Source organism: Epinephelus moara, chromosome 1 (assembly GCF_006386435.1).
Source record: "Epinephelus moara isolate mb chromosome 1, YSFRI_EMoa_1.0, whole genome shotgun sequence".
Taxonomy (NCBI): Eukaryota; Metazoa; Chordata; class Actinopteri; order Perciformes; family Serranidae; genus Epinephelus; species Epinephelus moara.
The window spans coordinates 2,177,928-2,201,994 of record NC_065506.1 but is presented as its reverse complement, the minus strand read 5'-3'; the positions used below and the strand labels follow the sequence as shown (position 1 = coordinate 2,201,994).

Here is a 24,067-nt window from a genome sequence, read left to right as displayed (position 1 = left end):
ATCTTTTTTAGAATAACCAAACATAGAGTAAATAGTGAAATCATTCTGCACCAATTCATTTATAATCACAAAAATGATCTGCACTAGTCAAAATCTTAACAAATGTGTGTCATGTGTTTTTCTATTTGCAGACCAGGATTTAAGAAAGTATGGGAAACTCTGCCTTTATAGACTGGAATTGGTTGAGGATATCTAGGGGGGAGCTGAGGTGTCAAATATTAACAACAGGCTCCCATTCCATCACCTCCCTCAGTTCTTGAGCAGCTTCTCATTAGTATTGGTATTGTGCCCCAGAAATGGGGTGACAAAGCAAAGTGGTTCTTGTCTCAACGGTTCTGAATCAGCTTGAAATCCCTATTGTGTTACCCCCCCCCCCACACACACACACACCTCCCTCCCATCACCCTGTAATGTTCTGAATGTTTAGGCTTCAATATGCTACTCACTACTGAAATAAGGAGGAATTCATATGCAAGCGGCCTGTAGCTACTATACTGTGACCAAGACTTCACTGCTGGATCTGAAGTGTACTAAATGCCTTTTTCAAACAGTATAGCATTGAAGCTGGAAAGCTTTCCACTGTCAAACAGGACTTCCTTACCAAGCTCAATTAAAACCATACTATCAGAAGACTTTAGTGAAACCAAAGCAAGGCAATATCAATACTACATGCAAGCATTTTTAAAGTTAATGGAAAATTTTAAAATTCTGTATCTCTGTATCTCCACAACATTAACTTTTTATGAGCAAAAAAGTAGCCTAGTTTGTGTGTCAATGCCTTTTTCAAATAATTCAATGTTTTTTTATGGTTTATTTAGTTTAAGTAGCAGAAGCATTTTCGCAACCGTGTAAGGAATACTTAAGATGGAGTAGGCAGAAATCTGGAAAAGGCAAATAAAGATAACAAAAATTAAATACCCATTCTCCTGCTCCAGCTCTCCCCTCCCTGTTTATCAGACCATAGATGAGACAAGAATTAGCTGCTAGCTACCCCATGACCTCTCCACCTTTCTCCCTACCACCAATTCAGCCAGAACAAACCCCCCAGCACCAGGTGTCAGAGCAGGCCAGTGCCAGGTCCAGGTCTAATTTGTGTAACAGCAGCAACAGAAAGTTTTCTGATCCAGCACAAAGCCAGGGCTGTCCAGTCCCCTGGACCTGGGGTTTGTGCCAACTCAGTCTCACTCCGGAGTTGACAAAATCCAGCGCTTGGTCAGTGACTTCCAGCATCAGACACAGACGAAAAAAGCCAACCTTTCACATCAGCATGATATGCAACTGGTTGCCGTTATTGTTTCACGGAACCCCGCAGGATCAGGGGGAAACACAGACAGGATAACAATGAAAGTCCGAGTAGGGCAACCACCGACATTCACCCGAGAGGGTGGTGTTCACTTACCGTGAGATTGTAAAGCCAAATCCTATCCTTTTTTTCTTGAACCCTACGCACAACCATAAATCCCTATGCACGTTGCCTATGTTGTTGTGAGCATTTTTACTTGTGCGGTGGTGTGTCACTTTCCCTCTGCAGTTACACCTCCAAAACACTTGTCTTTATCTGGACACATTTTCCCCACAAATACAACATGCTAATGTTATTAGCACAAGCCTATGGCATTTTACATTGTATAAATTAGCCTAGCAGCCGGCGATCTTTCCCTCTTCTCATATAAACCAGGGACAACAGCAACATTTAGCAAAGGTAGCGGCTCACAGTTTGGCTCCATTACAACTCACACGATTCACCGACAAAACAACTGTCCTGTACTAAACATGTTTTCCAAACAAATATAGCACGCTAACATTATTAGCACAAGCCTATGGCATTTTACATTGTATACATTAGCCTAGCAGCCGGCAATCTTTCCCTCTTCTCATATAAAGCCAGGGACAACAGCAACATTTAACAAAGGTAACGGCACACAATTTGGCTCCATTTTTACTCACAAGTTTTACCGACAAAACAACTTTCATACTAAACACGTATCCAAAGAAATACAAAATGCTAACGTTATTAGCGCAAGGCTACAGCATTTTACATTGTATAAATTAGCCTAGCGACGAACATAGATTTCCTCTGTTCATATGAAGCCAGGATAAATCCCTAAGTATAAATCCCTGAAGGATAAATCACACACAAGACTTAAAATGCTATTTTAATGGAGGCCTCATTGTCTTCACAATTTATTGTTTCTTACATGTGAAATAAAAGTAAATAAAAGCTTTGTTTCCACTGAGGGAAATGGTGTCAGTATACAGAAACAGACAGGAGGTCTACGTCACCGAGACGGTAGTAACAATTCAAGGGAGGTGCACGTCAGGCTATGGCGTAGGCTCTATGTCGATGTGGAGCCTACGCCGTAGCTACGGCGTTGATTCAACGCAGAAGTATAAATGAACTTTAAGTGTGTGTGCGTGTTGGCAAAACATAACCATGCGTGTTAGTTGTTGAGGGTGAAAAAAACCCCATCAATTTGCGGTGTCATACCAGCATAGTGTGTTAATTTTGAAAGACACTGTTTGCAAATGATACATTTCCTGTGAAAACGGAAGAGTATTTTGAGATCAGACGATACATGTAACAGGCTGAAGTTGACACAGCGTCCCAGAACGTCAACAGCTAACGCAACCAGGGTCCCTTGCACGTCATATCTGGATGTGGAAAGTCCATGACCAAACGTCCATATGTGACGAGGTCAGAGTGAGAACATGTTGTTCATGCTGGCTGGATTCAGGTTGGTACGGCCTCTAGCAAGGTGGTCTGAAGCCACAGAGAGTGAGACAGACAACACACTGTGATTTGAGGCTCTAGCCAATATTAGCTAATTGAGGCTATAGCTATGAGCCTTTGGCTCTGGTTAGCAGAAGGCTAAACTATTAGCAACGTATTCTGTCCATCTCTGAAACACGTTGCAGATATTGTTGTGTGTTTTATTTGGTTAATTGTCAGACTCCATTTTAGACTCTTTTTGATAAGTCAGTCTTCCTGTTTTTTTATGTTGCTTTGCAGTGTAGGCAGTTGCTGCCAAAGCTGTAATAGAAACTTTATCTGCATGATTCTCCACCATTGAATCAGGCTTTCACTCAAGGGATGTGCACACACATCTGCATTCGTAGATCAGCCAATATGACCGCCCCCTCTCTCATCACAGTCTAGATTATCTTCATCTTGAAAACAGAGCCAAGTTATGCTCAATGTTTATTATGGGAGTTTGGCCCAGTACAGCCAAAATAAAGCTGCCTACTCCAGCTTTAGCTGTTCACTGTCTACAACATTCAGACATGGTACCTAGACCCTGCAGTGTTTCTAGCTCCACCTTTTAGTACCAGATCTGTGTGCTAGGTACCCGAAAACAGAGGGGTGACCAAAAATGGGGACAGTAGGCAACGGTTCTACTGGTACCATCCACAACTTTTCACAGTGGAAACAGAGAAAATACATACTGAACTGAACTGAGCCCCACTGGACTGCTTGGTGGAAATAGGGTTTTAGAGTCACTTTAGCACCATACCTACAATCCTGATGTGAATAAATAGAAATGTTATTTATAAATATTTGATATAAATAAAAGAATATTTAATGGTAACATTGAAACATACTTTTTAGAATAAAAAAATGGATGGTTGCAAATTAATTAAATTGTGTCTTTTTGTTTATTCTTGTGTTTATGCCACTATCACCATTAGTCTCAAAATGCTGTCCACATGTTGTTTAAAATTTCTCATGAGCTAATAAACTTTTTCTTAGCCTTCATGTGATGTGTCAACATACATATTTGCATTGCAGTATAAGATAATATTTTACTGTACTGCTGGAGAGTTTTTATTCACGTATTGAATACCTTTTTTTTTTTTTTCTTTGGACAAATTGATGATAAAATATAACAGGAGCTTGTGTCATCTCAAGACCTTCATGCACTGACCTCTCTTAGTTCGGAGTTTGTCATCAATCTAGGTTCCTCTCAGAAAATGAAAGAATTATAATGTAATCAAATTTTAAACTGAATTGTATCCCACAATCCTATCTTGATGCTCTCCTCTTTGAATTTTTGTGTTTTGTAGACATGCCCTCATTGTCTGGGGTCTTGCACTGTATTTGTGTCATATTAATAATGGCAAAATCTGAATTTTCTTCTTCAAAGACCACAGAACGTCTGAACTACCTGTTAGACCTATTGTGAACACACTGCTATAATACTCCAATCCAAATAGATTAGAATAGAATTTGGGACTGGTAGTGCTGTGTAAAAAAGTATTTTCAACCCTAATCATTGATATAGAGTAGACTGACATCTATTGTATTCAAATAGCTTGTATTTCTTTGCAGCCCAGAACAGAAGTAATGTGTCTTTTTCTGTTGTGGACTTCTGAAACATCATCATTTCAAATGTTTAGAAGCAATTCTCATAAAATGAAGAAATGTCCTGAGGTATCAAGCTGATAAAACTATAGTGTAATTAGGTTCATTCTGTCAACTCAAAATAGATTAAATGCAGAAAGTTTCAAGGTAAACTACATCTCCTTAAAAACTCATTGTCTGGTAAAAAGAAACTTTCTACACTTGATAAAACTATATTATGTGTGCTTTTTGAGCTGTTCAGGGGGGAGAGGCTCCAGACTAGGGGTGTGCCGTATCATATTATTCAAGGTAACACAGGTAAAATTTTTGATATGTTGTGAAAAACCCATATATTGTTTACCAGAGTGCCTCTAAAACTACCCTTCAGCCTCTTAATGTTATATATAACAGACACTGTAGATTTATTTTAGGTTGTTCTTTCTTTACACACCACTGCACAATGTTAAACACACTCATCTGGCTCCCCTTAGATATAAGACGTCAATTTCATTGGTATCAGTTTATTTTCAAATGCACTAACTTTCATTTTCCCTATTGTTTAAAAAAATTCTTTGTTCCTTATACACCTAGTTACTCACTAAGAAGCTCTGGTCAAACCCTATTTATGGTCCCGTTTGTGTCTTAGGAAGTTGGTAAAAAAGCCTTCATGGTTCGGTTTCCTTCTGATTGGAATAAGTTACCCTTAAAGGGATAGTGCACCCCAAAATGAAAATTCAGCCATTATCTACTCACCCTCATGCTGAGGAAGGCTCTGGTGAAGTTTTAGAGTCCTCACATCCCTTGCTGAGATTGGCGGGGGGAGCGGCTAGCACACCCAATGGCTACTGCACCCTAGACTAACGTCCAAGAACACAAAATTGAAACCACAAAGTATCTCCAACACGCTCATCCGTAGTGATCCAAGTGTCCTGAAGCCCCGACATAAAAAGTTGTTTCGAAAAACGTCATATGAACTCTGTTTTTAGCCTCACTGTAGCCTGTAACTCTGACTGCTTCTCTGTGCTCCGCGCTCACGTGTGTGCGCTTGCACAAGACCAGTGAAAGCATGAGCTTTGCTTACCCGTGTTTACATCACGTGACACGTGCACCGCCGGGAGAGACAACAGTAACCACAGCAGCTAAAAGTTCATTTGCACTACGATCTTTTAGCAAAGGACAGCCCAACATGTCTGAAGACTTTGAAATTGAGGAGGAACAGCATTTCTTTGTTGAGCCGTATTTGTTTGAGACCGAGTATACGGACAGAACTCAGGCTACTGGACGAAGCACCCGCCACAGCTCATGAGCCTAACCCTCAGCCAGCCGCAAAATACTGGAGTCGAGCACTGGAAATCTGGTGGTGTAGTTGTTTCAAATGCAAAGCAATGCCAATGGATGAGGAAAGTCTTTGCTGCTCAGACTGGGAATTGGCGATGCCTGCACTTGAGAATCTGGACATCAGTACTGACGAGACTGCTGCTCTTCAGAGACCGTGCATCACCGATCATCCTGAGCGAACACACGTGAGCGCGGAGCACAAAGAAGCAGTCAGAGCTACAGGCTACAGTGAGGCTAAAAACAGAGTTCAAATGACGTTTTTTGAAACAGCTTTTTATGTCGCGGCTTCAGGACACTTGGATCATTACAGATGAGCATGTTAGAGATATTTTGTGGTTTCAATTTTGTGTTCTTGGATGTTAGTCTGGGGCTCCGTCAGCCATTAGGTGTGCTAGCTGCTCCCCCCGCTGATCTTGGCAAGGGATGTGAGGACTCTAAAACTTCACCAGAGCCTTCCTCAGCATGAGGGTGAGTAGATAATGGCTGAATTTTCATTTTGGGGTGCAGTATCCCTTTAAATATTCATTCTCTATCATCATCATTTATTAAAAAATGTCTTGTTTTCGCATCTTAAGGCAAATTGCCAATGTTTTTCGTAATGATGTCACTGTTCCTTGTTGTTCCTTTTATCTGTAGATTGATCGTTTTTTTGATTGTGTCTAGTTTAAGGTTGTAAATTACGCCCTTTTTGTATGTATGTTGTTGTTGTTATCTAGGTCTCTGTTTGTTCCTTTGTTGTTTGTTTTGTAAAGGTAACAGGAAACCTGTTCCGCATTATTGTACATTGTATTGTTCATTTTCCCACTTTAAAGTGTTTGGGACCCCCTCGAAAATGAGATGATACATCAATATATCATGATACTTGCAATATTTCGACTTGTTGACATATTGATGTCATACTGTTACCCACGGCAACAATAAGCATTGCTAATAGCGAAATTAGTATGGACTCTGCAGTGGTTCCAAAAATAGTAGCAGCTTCAGTAGTGCAGAATAAACTGTGTTGTCCTGAATGTTTTATGAACAGCCCCAGACTTCTCAGACTCTTATAGCGACTTACCGCTCAGAGGGATCTCACTCAGCAGCTCCTCTGGCAGCAGCACAGCGTCTCTTCCTCTCCTCTCTCGCCGTGCGCACTTGGGAGTCGGTGTCATCAAGTGATTTTGTCATAAACCTTTGGTAATGTAAACCTACATGAAGCTTGCGTCTAAAACTAAATATATGTGAATGTGCAATAGTTATGGTAGAACAACAGCCTGTCACAGGTTACAGCTCAATGATTAGAGGAGACATGGCAGAGCATAAAGGTCCAGGTGGAAAGAAAAAACACTCACATTTAGGTTTTGGCTAAAAGAGAAGGAAATCACCTGTTGATTTATATATATATACTAGGCTATATATATGTGTGTGTTTGTGTGTGTATGTAGATCCCAGGGTACATTTTTTGTATTTAGGAACTGTTTAAATGTGCAATTTGTGGTAGATTTTATTATGCTGAACTATTATTATTGTATACAGAATGTCAGTCTCACTCAGAGTAACTATTGTTCACAAACTAGAGAAATATGAAATCTTTTTTTATTCAGCTGCTGGTCAGCTGTTGGTTGTTTATGGTCTGCAACTACAAATCAGGAAAGGTTTGTTTTTTCTAAGGTGTTTGCCTGGGTGATATCAACAGCCTGTGTTGTAAAGAGAGACAATGTAGCTTAAACTCTTCAAAATGATATGTGAGGATTTTGAAAAGGACAGAGGAGATGCCAGTCCACCCTGGAGGAAAAAACACATTTACAAATTGTATGACCCTGACAATGTCTTTTGTTTTGGTGCATTCAAATTAATGTTAATGTTCATTGTTGTGACCTCTAACTGTAGCTAGGTGATACTGTATATTTATAAAAAAAAAAAATGGCAAACGGGGAAACAGACAACGAAGGGAGACAAAGAGACTGAGAACAAAGAAGTGGGCGGCCCCCTAGGCAGAGACACGCCCATTAATCGCATGTCCAGCCAATCAGTTCACGGATATGCAAATGACCTCGAGCACTGCATCGTCCCTGCCCAGCCGGTGACGTCATCCGCACATCTCTCTGTCTGGCTCCGCAAGGACTCAGAGTCAGACAGAAGCAACAGAGGACCTGAGGGAAGTCAGCTAGGGAGGGGCCCTTTGTCAGGAAGGAATAATTTTACTATCTCCACAGCCGGCTCTGGAATAACAACGCCTCTTCTTCACCGTTTTTCCGTGCAGCAGCTCGGACCGGGCCATCCAGAACACAAAAGGGGTGGATGTTTTTTTGTAGCTCCTCGCACTGCCCCCCCGCCCCCTCCACCCATCCCTTAGCCGGACTGATTTATTTGCAGTGATCAGTTGTCTTTGAAAAAGACGGTGTGTGCCCCCCCCACCCCCCCCCCCCACCCCACCGTCTCTCACCATCTGCTGGATGCGGTGGAAGCTCTTTCCGTGGAAGCTGAAGGCNGGGAGATGCACTGGACGACCAGAGAGCTCTGCAGATCGCCCTCGATCAGCTCTCCCTGCTCGGCTTGGACAACGACGAGAATCCCCCGTACGACAACCAGGAGCCCCGGAAAAAGAGCGTCAACATGACCGAATGCGTCCCAGTTCCTAGCTCTGAGCACGTGGCTGAGATTGTTGGCAGACAGGGTGTGTATTTCTCTCTCTTTACACTGTTAAGCTTCGGAGGCTATTTGTCATGTTTTGCAGCTGAGCAGCAGCACGCTGCCATGCTCCTAAACACTTGAGGTATGAGCACGTCCTGAGCCATTATCCTGTGTGGGAGGACCACAATGCCAATACACACCAGAATTATGTATAATACTAACGCAGCCTTGCTTAACTGCACAGGTACAGCAACTGATTTTTAATATTGAATATCTAAATGTGTAGGTACCACTTCTGAATTCGGCATCTATGAACTCCACTAAGCAGTAAACAATTAAATTAAACGCCAACTTTTGTCTGTGGCTCGCCACATAGTCACACATTGTCCCTCCTCTATAAATACATTATTGTAGGCGGCAGTAAGCAGCAGGAACCAATTCAGAAAGTTGGCATTTAAATCAAACAGCAGCCTATTTGGATGTTTCTGTACATGCCGAATTGCTTGAGTGACCCGAAACAACTGTGTTGAAAGATAAAGTCTTAGTTGCTTGTGTGTACTCCTTTTTAGGCATTTAAAAAACCTTAGAATATTAGAAATATGAACGGAGTTCAGTTTTGAGGGAAGACAAAAGATAAAAACCAGGGCAAAGGGAACTCCCTGCCTTTAAATAACATGAGAGACGTTTGCAATGGCCGATTATTTGTTTCTCTCTTTCGTAATAAACGGCATGGAAAGTAATTCCCGGATTTATTTTATGATTATGATAATGAGTTGTACAGGATCAAATTAGGACAACGGTCACGATCTTCCATTGCCACAGGCAGCAGACGCCCATAGCTGCACAGACTGAGCTCACATAGTCTTCCAGCTGTAGGGCTGCAGGGCGGAACTGGTGCTTGGTTACATATGCGAAATCGTTTCCCCTCCCTGCAATACTGCTGCTGCTGTTCCCAGAAAAACAAAGGAACCACATACTCCCACCTTCCACTGTAAAGCCACCACAGTGGGACATTTCTGAAGTACATCTCTTTTACCTTAGATACCCCCTTCAGTCAGGTTATATCAGGTTAGAAATTGGAAATGAGGCAGTGTATTAACCATAACCTCTGGGATTATTTAAAGGCAGGGGGCCTCCATAAAAGAGACCCCTTCTTCATTTAATCATGTTGAAACTGACGCTTTATGAATTCATGCCATAGATTGAAATTGACTGTGTAGACTGAGTTTAGGTGGCTTCACCCTCCTCTTCATCCCTGGTTACATCACCCTGTACCACTCAGCTGACTTTGCTCAGCTAATTATGTCATTCTTCTAAGGCGGTTTCCTCAGCCAGTCCCATTTTGATCATAAAGAGATGTGTTTATGTGCTTGTGTTTGTGTTGGAATGCAACTTAATGCACCAGCACCAGGCTATGAAGTAGCTTTCCCCTCTTCTAATAATGCTATTAGTTTAAAATAAGGATCACGAGTCTAACAGCAGCTTTTGTAGATGCTAGCTGTGCTGTGGTAAAGGAAGAGAGATGATAACAGATCCAGAAGTGAGTTTTCTTTTGTGAGTTATTTTTATCCCACTGTATTTTTGCGGTGGTGCAGCATGTGGTTTGAATTTGTTCTTCTCCAAAAGGGTGGTTTCACTGATTTCTGAAGCCACTGGCCTTTTAAGAAACAATAATAAACATCAGCAGCTGTTTTGAATGTAATAGTGGATGAACACATGACATCATTGGAGCTGTTGTTGTGGAACCAGCCCTCACTTATGCCCCCTTTTTTTGTTTTTAAACATGCCTTAGGTTGCAAGATCAAAGCACTGCGAGCAAAGACCAACACCTACATCAAGACCCCAGTTCGAGGCGAGGAGCCTGTTTTTGTGGTAACAGGCAGGAGGGAAGACGTGGCTATGGCCAGGAGGGAGATCATCTCTGCTGCTGAACACTTCTCCATGATCCGAGCCTCCAGAAACAAAAATACTGGTCTGAATGGGAGCAGCACCCCAGTCCCTGGACCACCCAATCTGCCTGGACAGACCACCATCCAGGTGCGGGTGCCTTATCGTGTGGTGGGGCTGGTTGTAGGCCCAAAAGGTGCCACCATCAAGCGCATCCAGCAGCAGACCCACACCTACATTGTGACACCCAGCCGAGACAAGGAGCCGGTGTTTGAGGTGACGGGGATGCCGGAGAATGTGGACCGAGCACGTGAAGAAATCGAAGCCCACATCGCCATGAGGACGGGAGGCCTAATTGAGCTCCAGGATGAAAATGACTTCCATGCCAATGGGACTGATGTGGGTTTTGATCTGCACGGACACGCCACCCTATGGTCCAAGCCAAACGCCGGGATGACCCCCACCTCAGTGCGTAAACCCTTCTCCAACTACCGCAACAACTCGTCCTCCTCCCTGGGCAGCGGCTCCACGGATTCCTACTTTGGTAACAGCAGCTCACGTATGGCAGACTACAGCCCTCCCAGCCCCACACTCAGTTATGCCACAACCAACAATAACGGCAACAACAATAACAACAACATCAATGTCAACACCAACGGCAACGGGTTTGTTTATGGAAGTGAGTTGATCTCACCTGACTGCACTGAACTGACTTTTGACTCCGTGTCAGGGTTTGACCCTACGCTAACCCCACCAGGCCTCCTGTGGTCCCAGTACGATAGTCGCATGACCCCCTCCTCCACTGGAGGCAGCTCCCCCACCTTGACCTCAGCCATATTCCCCACCAACACCTCCACTAATGCCAATGTGATAGTGGTTAGTCAGAAAAGGTTGAATGGTTGTACCCCACAGTCCAGACTGTCGCCTCCCCTCCACAGCCACACGGGAGGATCCAGTGAGCACCCGTTAGCCCGGAGGGTGCGCAGCGACCCAGGCGGAGGCCCGCTCAGTTTCCCTGGCTATTCCAGCATTATTGCCTCCCTGCAGGGCCCTCACCTCCCTGGGGTTCCATGCGATTCCTCTGCCTCGTCATCGTCGTCGTCCTCTTCCTCCTCCTCCTCCTCCACTTCCTCTGGCACTAGCCGAAAAGGCAGTCGCGACTGCTCGGTGTGCTTTGAGAGTGAGGTCATTGCGGCCCTGGTCCCCTGTGGACACAACCTCTTCTGTATGGAATGTGCCAATCGTATCTGTGAGAGGAGTGAACCCAAATGCCCTGTCTGCCACACTGGCGTTACTCAGGCTATACGTATATTTTCATAAAAAGTGAAACTCTGTGACTGTCTCTTTATTGAGACAGTCTACAATAGCAACAAACAGACTCCTCATACTGCTTTAATGAAATCACCCAATCATCAGTTTGGAAATGTACATAGATATATATGTGTATGTGAGAGGCTGTAGTATCCAGAAGAAGGGACAGGCACCCTTTTTGGGCTCCGTCATAGTTTTTGCTAAAGATACTGTAGCTTGGGGAAATATTTTCTGCATCTAAGTGCATGTTTTAAATGTTACAGCATAGTAATCAATAGTTCTAGTAAATTGTACCCTATATTTATGAAGTGAAGAGGCACAGTGGGGTCAAGACGGAGATGCGTGGGTCAAACTGTAGACTGTTAGCTGGCTGAGCCCCCCAGTTTTGCTGATCAAATGTAGTAAGGAGAGGCCATGGCTAGGAAACATGGAAGGCCTCTAGCCAAACAGGACTTTTGACTTAGCAAGATACTGCAGCTTAAGGTCAGAAACCATGCAAGGGACGGAAACAACATATCCTACATATATATGAATAGAATCAATTTCCACAAGTTGAGTTTTAAATGACATTAATACAGATTGAAGTATTTTATTCGTTTTTTGACTTGAAAGATTATATTTCTTATTGCAAAGATGTTTACAGATATTTTAATTTAAGTTCAGTGAACTTTTTGTAGCTGGGTTGAAATATTGTTTATTTTTTAGTATGGCCTTATGGCATTGATCACTGTATTATTTTAATATCCCATGACTGTAGGAGAAAACCCACATCCACAAAATGTGTATTGCATTTGACAATATTCTGTTGGTATGGAGTTTTCATAGGTTCAGCAAAAAAAATGTGTTTCACATCTGCGTCACCCAGAATATTTTTTATTCAGTAATATAAAGCCTATTTTATTCTATATTAATATGAAACATTGAAATGTACAAAACTTAGTAAGTTGAACACAAAGAAACCGTTTATGCTTTCTAAAATTTGTATGAATTAGATTCCAGTGGGAATTACAGGCTTCTGTTGCACCACTATAGTTTTCGTATTTCTATTTTAATACATTTGTTTACCACTTGTTTATGTATATGAAGGTAAAGTTACTTGAGGGTAAATGTACTTTATTGAGCAAAGTTTAAGAACAAAGTATATATTTTATTTTATGATAAAGGGCCTTTAACCTCATGGTCAAATACTAATATTATATTTGCTGAGACAAGATTTGAAAATGTATCAAGAGTTTTATTTTTCTGACATTTAAAGTTATACATGATAAAAAGTAAATCTTAAGTAATGGTGCTACATCATGTTTTTTTAAGTATTTCTATACAAGTCCAATAAAAAAATGGTACATTTACATGGTGTGTGCCTGTGGTGTTCTTCCTGAACTGCTGTGTTTTGTTGTGCTGGTATTGAGAGCACACAGAGGTGAGCAGGGAGGCTGTGGAGGATTGTGAAAGTGAACACTTTTCTAAACATCTGACCCTCTCTGCTTCCTAATAGAAGCTCGGAGGCGGCAGGATTATCACAGTGGCCTAATTATTGAGTGTAGGCTGTGCCAGTCAGACAGAGGGGGACTTGGCCTGCCTTATCACTAATTAGTAGTGCTGTTGACCTATCCTTATACAGCCTGCTACAAAGACCATAATCTGGTTCTTCTGGGAAGTGATGGGTTTGGGTTTTGGTCAAACAAGAGGAGACATTTTAACATGTAACCTCTGGCCCTGGGAATGTGTCATGTTTAGTGACTTCATTTTATAAAGCAAATAATGAGTGAAGAATGTAAAAGGACATAGAGAAGGACTAAATTACAGAGCACAAGTTAAAGGGGTTGATTGAATCTCATTTCACCTGGAGTTGTACCTTGTATAATTACATGTAACAAATAAATGATGATTGATTGAATTTGTTTAATTGCAATATCAAGTTTCAGAGATTTAGTTAAGAAAACTGCATTTCAGAGATACAACATTTTTGTGAGGGAAAACAAGCAGGGGCCCCTGAATTTCTGTGTGGAAATGTCTTTGTGTTAATTTGACAAATTGGTGGCTGCGACTCAGGAAGTAAAGTGGGTCATCCGCCAGTCAGAAGATGATGGTTTGATCCCTGGCTCCTCCTGTCCTTATGTTGAAGCATCCTTGGGCAAGACACTGAAGCCAAATTGCTCCCGATGGCTGTTCCATTGGAGTGTGAGCGCATATAAATTTAGTAGCAGGTGGCACCTCGAATGGTTACCTCTGCCACAAGTGTGTGATTGTGACATATAGTGTCAAAGTGTTTTGAGTGGTTGGAAGACTGGAAAGGTGCTATACACATGCAGCACCATTAACAGTTTAATTACACATTGGTTTTGTAACATGCACCACTCAAAAAACTATTTCAAAATGGCGATGGGAACTTCTTTTCCATTAATTAATTATTCACTGTTAGAAAATTTGAAAGATTTCCATAGTAATAATAATAATCTTTTATTTACAATAGCATAACACATAAGAAAAGAACAGCAAATCCTACAGTTTAGAAGCTGGGTCAAGGGAATGGCTTTCTGGTTAAAATACAGTAGTTGCAGATTATTGTTGATCAGCTGACTGATTAATGGACTAATTGTTTCTGTTCTCATTACACACTAACTTATGAGCCAATGGGCCTTTGGGCTCAGACATGCAGGAGGCCTCACCTCTCCAACATGGGAGCAAGACACACAGACTTTATAGTTGTTGTTTTGCATTTCTTTGTAATTGTTAGACATCTCTTTGTGGTTTTGTGTCTCTCTTTAGTTACTTTGCATCTCTTTGTCGTAACGTTGTGTCTCTCCGTGGACATTTTAGTCTCTGTGGTCATTTTGTGTTTCTTTGTGGTAATTTTGAGTCCCTTGGTAGGTGTTTTTTGCGTCTCTGTGATTGTTTTGGCCCTCTGATTAGTCGCCATTAGTCTCCTAATGTTTCTTTGCAGCTGTTTTGCATCTCTTGTAGTTGTATCTCTTTGTGGTCAATTTGACCCTTCCTGGTGGGTAGGTGTTTCTCTTTGAGTGACTTCTTGCAGATGAAGGCCGGGGGGGCCCTGACACTTTGGGCCCCTTGGCCCAGCTCAGTAATCCATCCATGGTGGCAGGGTGCAAATACCAGTCAGTGTCTGTGACTTTGGACCCTAAATTCTGGTACAAGTAACTCAACATACCAACACTCACACACCAATGCTGAATGGGCGAACAATATCAGGCGAGTATACTGCGAAAGGAGGTTAATGGGTTGGTGCGGTGAGTCTGATGTTGGAGTGTTAAATGTCACAAAGGTGGATCTCCTTTAACCTGGTTAGATCTCAATGGTAACTTGCGCTGCATACTTAACCTGCTCTGGAGGAGATTATGTTCTCAGTTTTGGAAGAAATGTGGCTGTAAAAAAGCCCCTTTCACAAGACCGCTCCTTTGGAAATTGGGTCACCATTCAAAATCTTGAGAGGTTCTGTCAGAGTGTGATTAGAGACCCAATAGATCTGTTGGCTTTTCCTGACTATATTCTCTGTGGGTGATATAGATTTTCAGCTGTATATGCAAACTTGTTGAGACATAACATTAGACAAGTTACATGAATAATGCCACTGAACGAGGCCATGCAATTACTGTAGCAAAAACTGTATGCATTTTTTTTATGTTAACTCAGTTGAGGCAGAGAATGTGAGTAGGAAAAATTTTTTTCCACTTGTGTGTTTGGTGTTGCTCTCAAATGCTGTTATTGACAAATAAAAGCATCAGTAAAATTCATTTCAATTTTATTTGGCTATAAAGTAAAGGGATTTCCATGTCTACTTCATAATGGGACAGTGTCAGTACACGTAAATGTAGTATAACATTTAAATCCGCTGCATGGAGTTTGAAGTGTAAGAGCTGTAGAATGTGCAGCTGTCACCTTAGAAATAAATGGTAGGCATTGTGAGTGCATTGAGTGGAAAAATAAATATGTGTCATAATCATGTAATTTTCTGCCAGCATTCCTCTACTGCCTTATTTGCAGCTACATTGTTGCTTTTTAGTGTAATATATATATATATTTAAATATTCTGTATAGCTATTCATTCTAATAATGGGCTTCTCTGAAGTAGGTGGCATGCAAGTGGATTGTGTGTGGTCGCAGAGTCGAACGACACGCCAAACGCCCTCTTTAATGAGAATGTGTACAAAGCCCGATGAAGAAAACCTGGTTGACAAAGAAAGTTAATAACCACTGTCATGGTACCCGTTGTCTCTGATTGGGATTTTAGATTTTATTGGGACAACTAAGGCAAAGAATGACTGGCTATGGTGAACTTGCTTCGTAGTACACCCCTCAGGTCTGGTATATGAGCAGCAATGGATCATTGACTGACCTTAAGATTTAATGAGGGAAGCGACTTTTGATGAAAGACAGTGGGCTTTTAACCAACAAACATTTTAAGACTTATAAAATCCAACAGTCAACTGACAGTGGCTCAGCCTTTCTGGTATCCAGGAGCTGATGTGTTTTGTCCTATGAATGTGTAAATGTGATTGTAAGTACCTTAAGCAAAGAATGTCCAGTAAGCACAGAGCTCTTGGAAATGCAATAAAAAGAAGCAATGCTGTGTTTTGGTATTCCAGCTAACTTTAACCCCCTGAACTATGGGTAAATCGGTATTGTCTCAGCAGGGGATATTTTGTCTGCCAATAATGAGAGGGGTACATATTTTTATAATTTCATTTAATATTCCATGATCGTTAGATTCAATTTAAAATTTTCAGACAATTTCAACATTGCCATGGGATTGTTCTTGCACAGACAAAAGGGGTAATGTTTTTTGTATCTCTTTTTTCATTTGAATATGTTGGGTATTTTGATTGGTGAACCACCTGTTGCATTGTGATAGCTGTGTGGACATTCTTTTTCAATATTTGAAGCTGAAGGAGACAGGTATGTAGATCGAGTATTCCACTTCTAAAGTGGAATGCGCAATGTTAAATGCGCAATACTGTGACTGTGTTGTGAAAGAGCCATGTAAGACAGTTTTAACATCCAAGCAGAAATCTGTAGTCTAAGGTGTTTTAAAGTTACTGCAGAGTTAGTATTGCCTTATTCGTTACTGTGTTTGTTTATAATGTGCTGCCACTAGCTTAGAGTCATGACTCGCAGCATTATGGCAAATGTATTTAATTTTTGTTATCTTTATTTGCCTTTTCCAGATTTCTGCCTACTCCATCTTACACGGTTGCGAAAATGCTTCTGCTACTTAAGCTAAATAAACCATTAAAAAACATTGAATTATTTGAAAAAGGCATTGAGGGCTAAAAACTAGGCTGCTTTTTTGCTCATAAAAAGTTAATGTTGTCGGGGCGTTGGTGGCTTAGTGGTAGAGCAGGCGTCCCATGTACAAGGCTGTTGCCGCAGCGGCCCGGGTTCGACTCCAGCCTGTGGCCCTTTGCTGCATGGCACTCCCTCTCTCTCTCCCCCCTTCACGCTCATCTGTCCTATTGATTAAAGGCTTAAAAATGCCCAAAAAAATATCTTTAAAAAAAAAAAAAAAAAAGTTAATATTATGGAGATACAGAATTTAAAAATTTTCCATTAACTTTAAAAATGCTTGCATGTAGTATTGATATTGCATTGCTTTGGTTTCACTAAAGTCCTCTGATAGTATGGTTTTAATTGAGCTTGGTAAGGAAGTCCTGTTTGACAGTGGAAAGCTTTCCAGCTTCAATGCTATACTGTTTGAAAAAGGCATTTAGTACACTTCAGATCCAGCACTGAAGTCTTGGTCACAATATAGTAGCTACAGGCCGCTTGCATATGAATTCCTCCTAATTTCAGTAGTGAGTGGCATATTGAAGCCTAAACATTCAGAACATTACAGGGTGATGGGAGGGAGGTGTGTGTGTGTGTGTGTGTGTGTGTGTGTGTGTGTGTGTGTGTATGTGTGTGTGTGTTTGTGTGTGTGCGTGTGTGTGTGTGTGTGTGCGCGTTGTGAGAAGGAGGTCAGCCCTGGCATGGAGAGAGCAGGAGAGAGGCTGCAGAATGTTGATGATGATCAACATGATGCCGATAATGGCGGAGCTTACTATTATTACAGTCTTGATTAAACTTGCCTTGGGTTGTTTAATACCGAGTCTTGGTACCGATCCCTGCCCAGGCGTTTGATGAAGTCTCCTGGTTGGCCGGTGATAGAATGGTGTCAAACTGTCGTTATAGCCCGTCCGAGCAGTTCATGCCAGGCTTGAATCAAACCCACCACTGGTGATGTACTCATCGTCTCATTTGAAGTTGCCCAATAAGAATCCAGAATGTCATCAAAAGACGCATTTTTAATGATTCTAAATATTAATTCTCCAAGTGTTGGAATAATCACTGGCGCGTGAACCTGTCCAACCTGGGTTTTGGGTCCAAATCTTCTTCTTCTTTATTGGAGATTTGCAAACACGATGCACTACCTCCACTAACTGTTTAGGTGCGGTTTATATTTAGATGGGACAGTAGCGGCCGCTGCACAACGCGTCTGTTCGTTTTTGGTGTGAATACACGTGTGCTGCTGCTACGCTTGTGGACCGCTTCGTGAACGCATCGCTCGTGGTGTAAATGAGGCCTTAGGGTGTCTATCTTGTTCACGTTGCCTTCAAGGGAAATCGAAAGTACGTAAACTCCATAACTAAAGTAAAGTAAAGTTTATTTATACAGCACCTTTCGCAGAAAGAATTCACAAAGTGCTTTACAGTAAAATTAGAAAACAGTAGGACACATAGTATAAAACAAAGAGACACAACCACAAACATATAAACAAATTGTCATAAAACCCACACTTAACTAAAGGCCTGTCTAAACAACAGGGTCTTCAGCTGCTTTTTAAAAGACTCAACAGAATTTAAAGTGCGAAGAGACAGTGGCAAAGCATTCCAAAGTCTCGGGCCACTGCTTGAAAGGCTCGATCCCCTCTAGTTTTAAATTGAGTGTGGGGGATGGCCAGCAGGCATTGACTCTAGGATCTAAGAGAATGTGTGGGATTATACAGTTTCAGTGTCTCAGAAATGTAAGCAGGAGCTTGATCGTTTAAAGCTCTGAAAGTAAGAACAAAAATTTTACAATAAATCCTGAGATGAACTGGGAGCCAGTGTAGTTCTGCTAAAACCGGTGTGATGTGTGCTCTTTTACTGGTGTGAGTTAAAAGTCTTGCAGCAGAGTTCTTAACAGCCTGGAGGCGATGAAGTTCTTTCTGAGTCAGACAAGTAAAAAGGCTGTTACAGTAATCTAAGTGTGAAGAAATAAAAGCATGAATGATCATCTCAAGTTCCGCCTTTGACAGCAGGGTTCTCAGCTTAGAGATGTTCCTCAGCTGAAAAAAACAATTTCTAATCAATTTTTTGGTGTGATGCTCGAGAGACAGAACTGAGTCGAAAACAACACCCAGATTCTGAAGACTCAACTGGATGGATGAGCCTAAAGTACACGTGATGCCTAAAAAGGGAGATCTGATTTTCCGGGGCAATAATCAAAGTCTCTGTCTTGTCCAAGTTTAATTGCAGAAAATTTGTGCTTAACCACTGTTTGATGCTAGTCAGACAGCTGGTTAAGGAAGACAATTTATATAACTCGGAGTCCTTGAAAGAGCAGTACAACTGGATATCATCTGCATATAGATGATAGGAGACATTCCTAAACTGACCAATTATCTGTCCGAGAGGAAGAATGTATAATAAAAACAGAATCAGCCCTAAAACCAAGCCCTGTGGTACCCCACGTCAGGTGTGCTGTTTCAGAAAAAATCTGATTTATAAACACATTAAAACTTCTTTCAGTGAGGTAAGAATCAAACCATTTTAAAACGGAACCAGACAACCCTAATTCTTTAAGTCTGTTAATCATAACACTATGATCAACAGTATAAAAAGCAGAAGAAAGGTCCAATAAAACCAGAACCATGTATTCACCAGAGTCAGCTGCCATCATAATGTCATTGGAAACTCTGATCAAAGCAGTTTCAGTAGAATGATTTCTGCAGAAACCTGACTGAAATTTATCCAAGACATTATTTACCTTTAAGAACATTGTAAGTTCCTCTGCCACTATTTTTTCTAAGATCTTGGACAAGAATGAAAGTTTGGAAACTGGCCTATAGTGGTTGGTGGTTGGTTGTGATGGGTCCAGATTAGGCTTTTTAAGTGCTGGTTCAACAACTGCATGTTTATAAAAGCTGGGAACCACACCAGTTGAAATTGACAGATTTATCAAATTCACAATAGAGGGGCCAATAGAATTAAAAACTGCTTTAAGCAGCTTAGTAGGGAGAACATCAGTGGGAGACGAGGAGGGTTTTATTTTTAGGGACAGAGCAGTGATGTCCTGAAAGGACACAGGGTTAAAAGAGGACCAAGTGCAAGGTGAGGAGAAGACAATGGTGAAATATTCCCCCTGATGTCTCTGATCTTTTCCACAAAGAAATTAAGAAATTCATTGCTGCCTGGTTTACAATACACAGGAATTTGGGGGACAACAGGTGTTAATCGTATCAAATAAGACTTTTCTTATTTGAAGAAAATTATTTGAGAAAAATACTGCGTCCTAGCATTCCTCAACATTTCATTTAAAGAGGCTCCAAGCTCCCTTGGTGGAGTCTGTGAACCTCTAGCTGTGTTGACTTCCACCGGCGTTCCACCTTTCGACAGTTTCTCCTAAAAGAGCGGATGGAGTCATTTATCCAGGGATAAGGCAGGTTTACTAGGGCACAATGAAAGTTACGTATGTAACTACAGTTCTATGAATCCTGGATGACCACCAGAGGCAGTGCTTTAAGCACTGAATGTCTCCATCTTGCGCATGTGCAGGTCGAGTATCTATACCAACAAAATCACCTGTGATCTCTGATGACCCCGGTTAAACTATATCTCCCGGTGACATCAGAGGATTGTTTCCTGCAGAATCTTCTCCCAAAACCAGGAGGATTCTGAGTGACAGAACGCTCTGGCAGTCATCCAGGATTCATAGAACCGTAGTTACACACATAACTTTCGTTCTATTTCATCCTTACTGACTGTCAGAGGTGGTGCTTTAAGCACTGGATGACCCATAACAACAAAGTCACGAGGAATCCCAATACACACCTCAGTTAGAGGAAGCAGCAGACCCGGGCAACAAGACCACACCCAGTGGATGGGGAGTGGCAACATTCACCCTATAGAATCTGGAGAAGGTACTTGGTGATGCCCATGATGCCGCAGCACAAATGACCTCCAAGGGCACACATCGTAGGGCTGCCCATGATGTAGAGACAGAAACTGTGCCAAATTGATTGGTTGGTTAAGGTTTGATGGTGACAGAACCTTAGGAAGAAATGTTGTATTTGGTCACATCGTGACCCCTGAGCCATCAGAGTTCCACCTCAGACACGAGTCACTCAGGGACAGGACGTGTAGCTCCCCAACACGCTTCGCTGAGGTGATGGCAAGGAGAAAAGCCGTTTTTTCAGACACCCACTTCAGTTCCGCCTGCACCAGGGGCTCAAAGGGAGGTAAACACAGAGCATCCAACACCATAGGCAGATCCCATGCTGGAGCTCTCGGTGCTCGTGGAGGACGTAGCCTCAAAGCTCCTTTTAGGAAGAGAGACACAAGCCTGTGGCACCCCACTGTGTTGTTATCAACTTGAACATGTTGAGAGGAAATGGCTGGCACATATACCCTCAGGGTAGCGGGTGACCGGCCTTCCTCTAGAAGTGATTGTAGTAACTCCAGAATCAGAGGAACTGAAAAGCGAACTGGGTCCTCACCCCTATCTGAACACCATGCAGAGAACAGCTGCCACCTGTTCTCATACTGGGCCTGTGTAGAAGGCGCCCTGGCATTCAGTACAGTACCGCGGACAGCGTCTGTACAATCTGTCAGGAGTGGTTCGGGCCCTATAACGGCCAGACCAATAGCTGCAGGTGGTGAGGGTTGGTATGACAAATCTGGCCCCCTAGCTGAGACAGGAGATCCTTCCTGTTGGGGAGGCGCCATGATGAGCCGCAGCAGAGCCTTTGCAGCAGAGGAAACCATGTCCTCCCTGGCCAGAAGGGGGCTACCAGCATCAACCTGTGGCCCTGCTGGAGGACCCTCTGCAGTACCGGAAGAATCAGAGGGATTGGTGGAAGTGCATAAAGAAAACTCTCTGGCCAATCGAGGGCGAGAGCATCCTGGCCCAAAGGGCTGGTCTCCTCTGTCCAGGAGAACCAGAGGGGGCAATGGGTTGACTCCTGTGTGGCAAACAGATCTACCTCTGCCCTGCCAAAGATGTCCCAGATGTTGAGCACCACCTCTGGGTGAAGCCGCCACTCCCCCGGTGGAGGCTTGCAGCAGGAGAGGAAGTCTGCAGCCCGGTTCCGATCCCCGGTTAAGTACATTGCCCTCAGGCTGGCTAGGCGGGGGGCCGCCTACATCAGGAGTTCCCGGGACACCTGCAACAATCGTGCAGACCTGGTGCTCCTCTGGTGGTTTATCTGAGAGACGGTCGAGACATTGTCTGACCGTACAAGCACATGCCTCCCTCTCAGGAATGGAATAAAGTACCTTAGAGCCATGTGCACGGCCCGTAGCTCCAGTACATTGATGTGCTCTGTGCAGTCCAGAGCAGACCACAGCCCCCAAGCTGTACGGTTCTGCCACACTGAACCCCATCCCGAGAGGGAGGCATCTGTTGTAATGGTTTCTCGATGGGATGAAATGGAGCCCATGGCCATGCCTTGAAGCAAATATGAACTCTCTCTCCATGGAGCCAGAGCAAGGAGGCAACGCCGTGACACCTTGAGTTTCCTGTGAAGCCCAGAAAGCTGTTGCCTAGTCTGTCTGGCTTGGACCGTGCGCTCAAGTGCCTCTAAAGCAGCTGACCCAAACAGCTCACCAGGTTCCACTGGAACACTGCGGAGGGTCCTCCTACATGTCTCAGTGAGAGGTGACTGTGCTAGCCAAACCTGGCGGTGAGCCTGGACAAGAGTGGACATTAACCTCCCCAGTTCTCTGGACATAAGCGCAAAAGCCTGCAGAGATGTGTCACTAAAATTGTGGACGGAAGCATCCAGTGCAGCCTCCAGCAGGGATGCTGAGAGAGCGAGCATTAGGTGTGATAATGAATTTCCGATGCGCCCCATACATGCCGCAGCATCATATGCCTTGGAGAGCAGGTCATCTGTGACCCGACACTGAGGGCGAGGACACCTTGCGTCGAGTCTCAGAGCCTCATCAGGTGAGACAATGAGATCAGCTATAGTTGGCTCAATTGCTGGCATGCGGCCCAAGCCAAACATGTTCTGCCATCAGATGTTGCATGAGAGAGGGCTCTAGTATCCCTCCAACACACATGCAACTCCCTCAAATATTCATCTGACAGAGGGACAGTGAAGGTGGCAGGGGCTGGTCCACGCCTGAAAAAAGCACTGGCAGGGGCTGGCTGAGCTTGTGGAACATCCAACTGCAGGCGGGCCAAGGCCATATGAATGATGGCTCCCATAGAGCCATCCTCGGAACCATCTCCAGAACTGTGAGCACAATTAAAGCAGTTGCTACTACCAAAAGAAAATGAAGTTAATAAGACACACCTATGCTGGGGTGGGAGTGCACATACTGCCTTCACCAACAAACGATAACAAAAAACGTGTACAACCAACGTTGGTACCGATGGTCAATAAGATTAGCTCAAGCGGGCACAATGCTAACCGCTAAGACAGGTACATAAGGTAACTTTAAACAACACTACCATGTCGGGAGAGGGAGTGAGTACACTCCCTTCACCAACATTTAGTTAGCGTGATATGAAACAAGAAAATACTTAATAAAGTAAACTTATCACTACATTAAGCTTAGCACTTAACCAGCTGCAGAGACCGACCGGGTATGATGATCCGAAGAAAGGAGTGTCCATAGCAAACTGCAACAACCTCTCACCGGCGGAGCATTAGCTCTTCGCAGCCCTTGGAAGACGAGCAGCTCACAACTCCGACAAAGTTGTCACAAGGCTACCCACGATGAACAGCACTGAGCAATCATTAACTTAGCTTTAGCTATCAATCAATTTTCAATCAATTTTATTTATTAAGCCCAATATCACACATCACAATTCGCCTCACAGGGCTTTACAGCATACGACATCCCTCTGTCCTTAGGACCCTCGCAGCGGATAAGGAAAAACTTCCCCCAAAAAAACCTTTATCGTGGGAAAAAAACGGCAGAAACCTCAGGAGGAGTAACTGAGGAGGGATCCCTCTTCCAGGACGGACAGACGTGCAATAGATGTCGTACAGAACAGATCAAAATAATAACTTAACTGTAATCTGTATGACACAATGAGAAAGAGAGACAGAGACAGAGACAGAGAGAGATGCAGGACAGACGGTAATGACAGTAGCCTACAACAACATTAATGAAAGTAATAATATTATATTAATTATAATTCTGGCTATTGTGGTACAATATGTTGAAAGTATATATTAATATCTGATAGTATACATATGTGACAATAATTATATGTGTATAATAACAGTAGAAGTATGACTAATGATAACAGCAGCAGCAGGAGGCATCTGGCAGGACCACGGCAGCAGCACAACCACACACGTCACGC

The 24,067-nt window shown here is 42.9% G+C and overlaps 2 protein-coding genes across 4 annotated transcripts in view; one reads left to right on the top strand and one right to left on the bottom strand.

The window, feature by feature from the left end:
• The window catches only part of fah (fumarylacetoacetate hydrolase (fumarylacetoacetase)), a 625,231-nt gene that overhangs the window by 177,818 nt on the left and 423,346 nt on the right, over positions 1 to 24,067 (bottom strand). The gene's annotated exons all lie outside the window — the stretch shown is intronic.
• Positions 7,677 to 16,206, top strand: mex3b (mex-3 RNA binding family member B). Its single transcript, XM_050049726.1, has 3 exons — positions 7,677 to 7,789; positions 8,149 to 8,336; positions 10,086 to 16,206. The coding sequence occupies exons 1-3, from the start codon at positions 7,677 to 7,679 to the stop codon at positions 11,498 to 11,500; spliced, it is 1,716 nt and encodes a 571-aa protein (XP_049905683.1). The 3' UTR covers positions 11,501 to 16,206.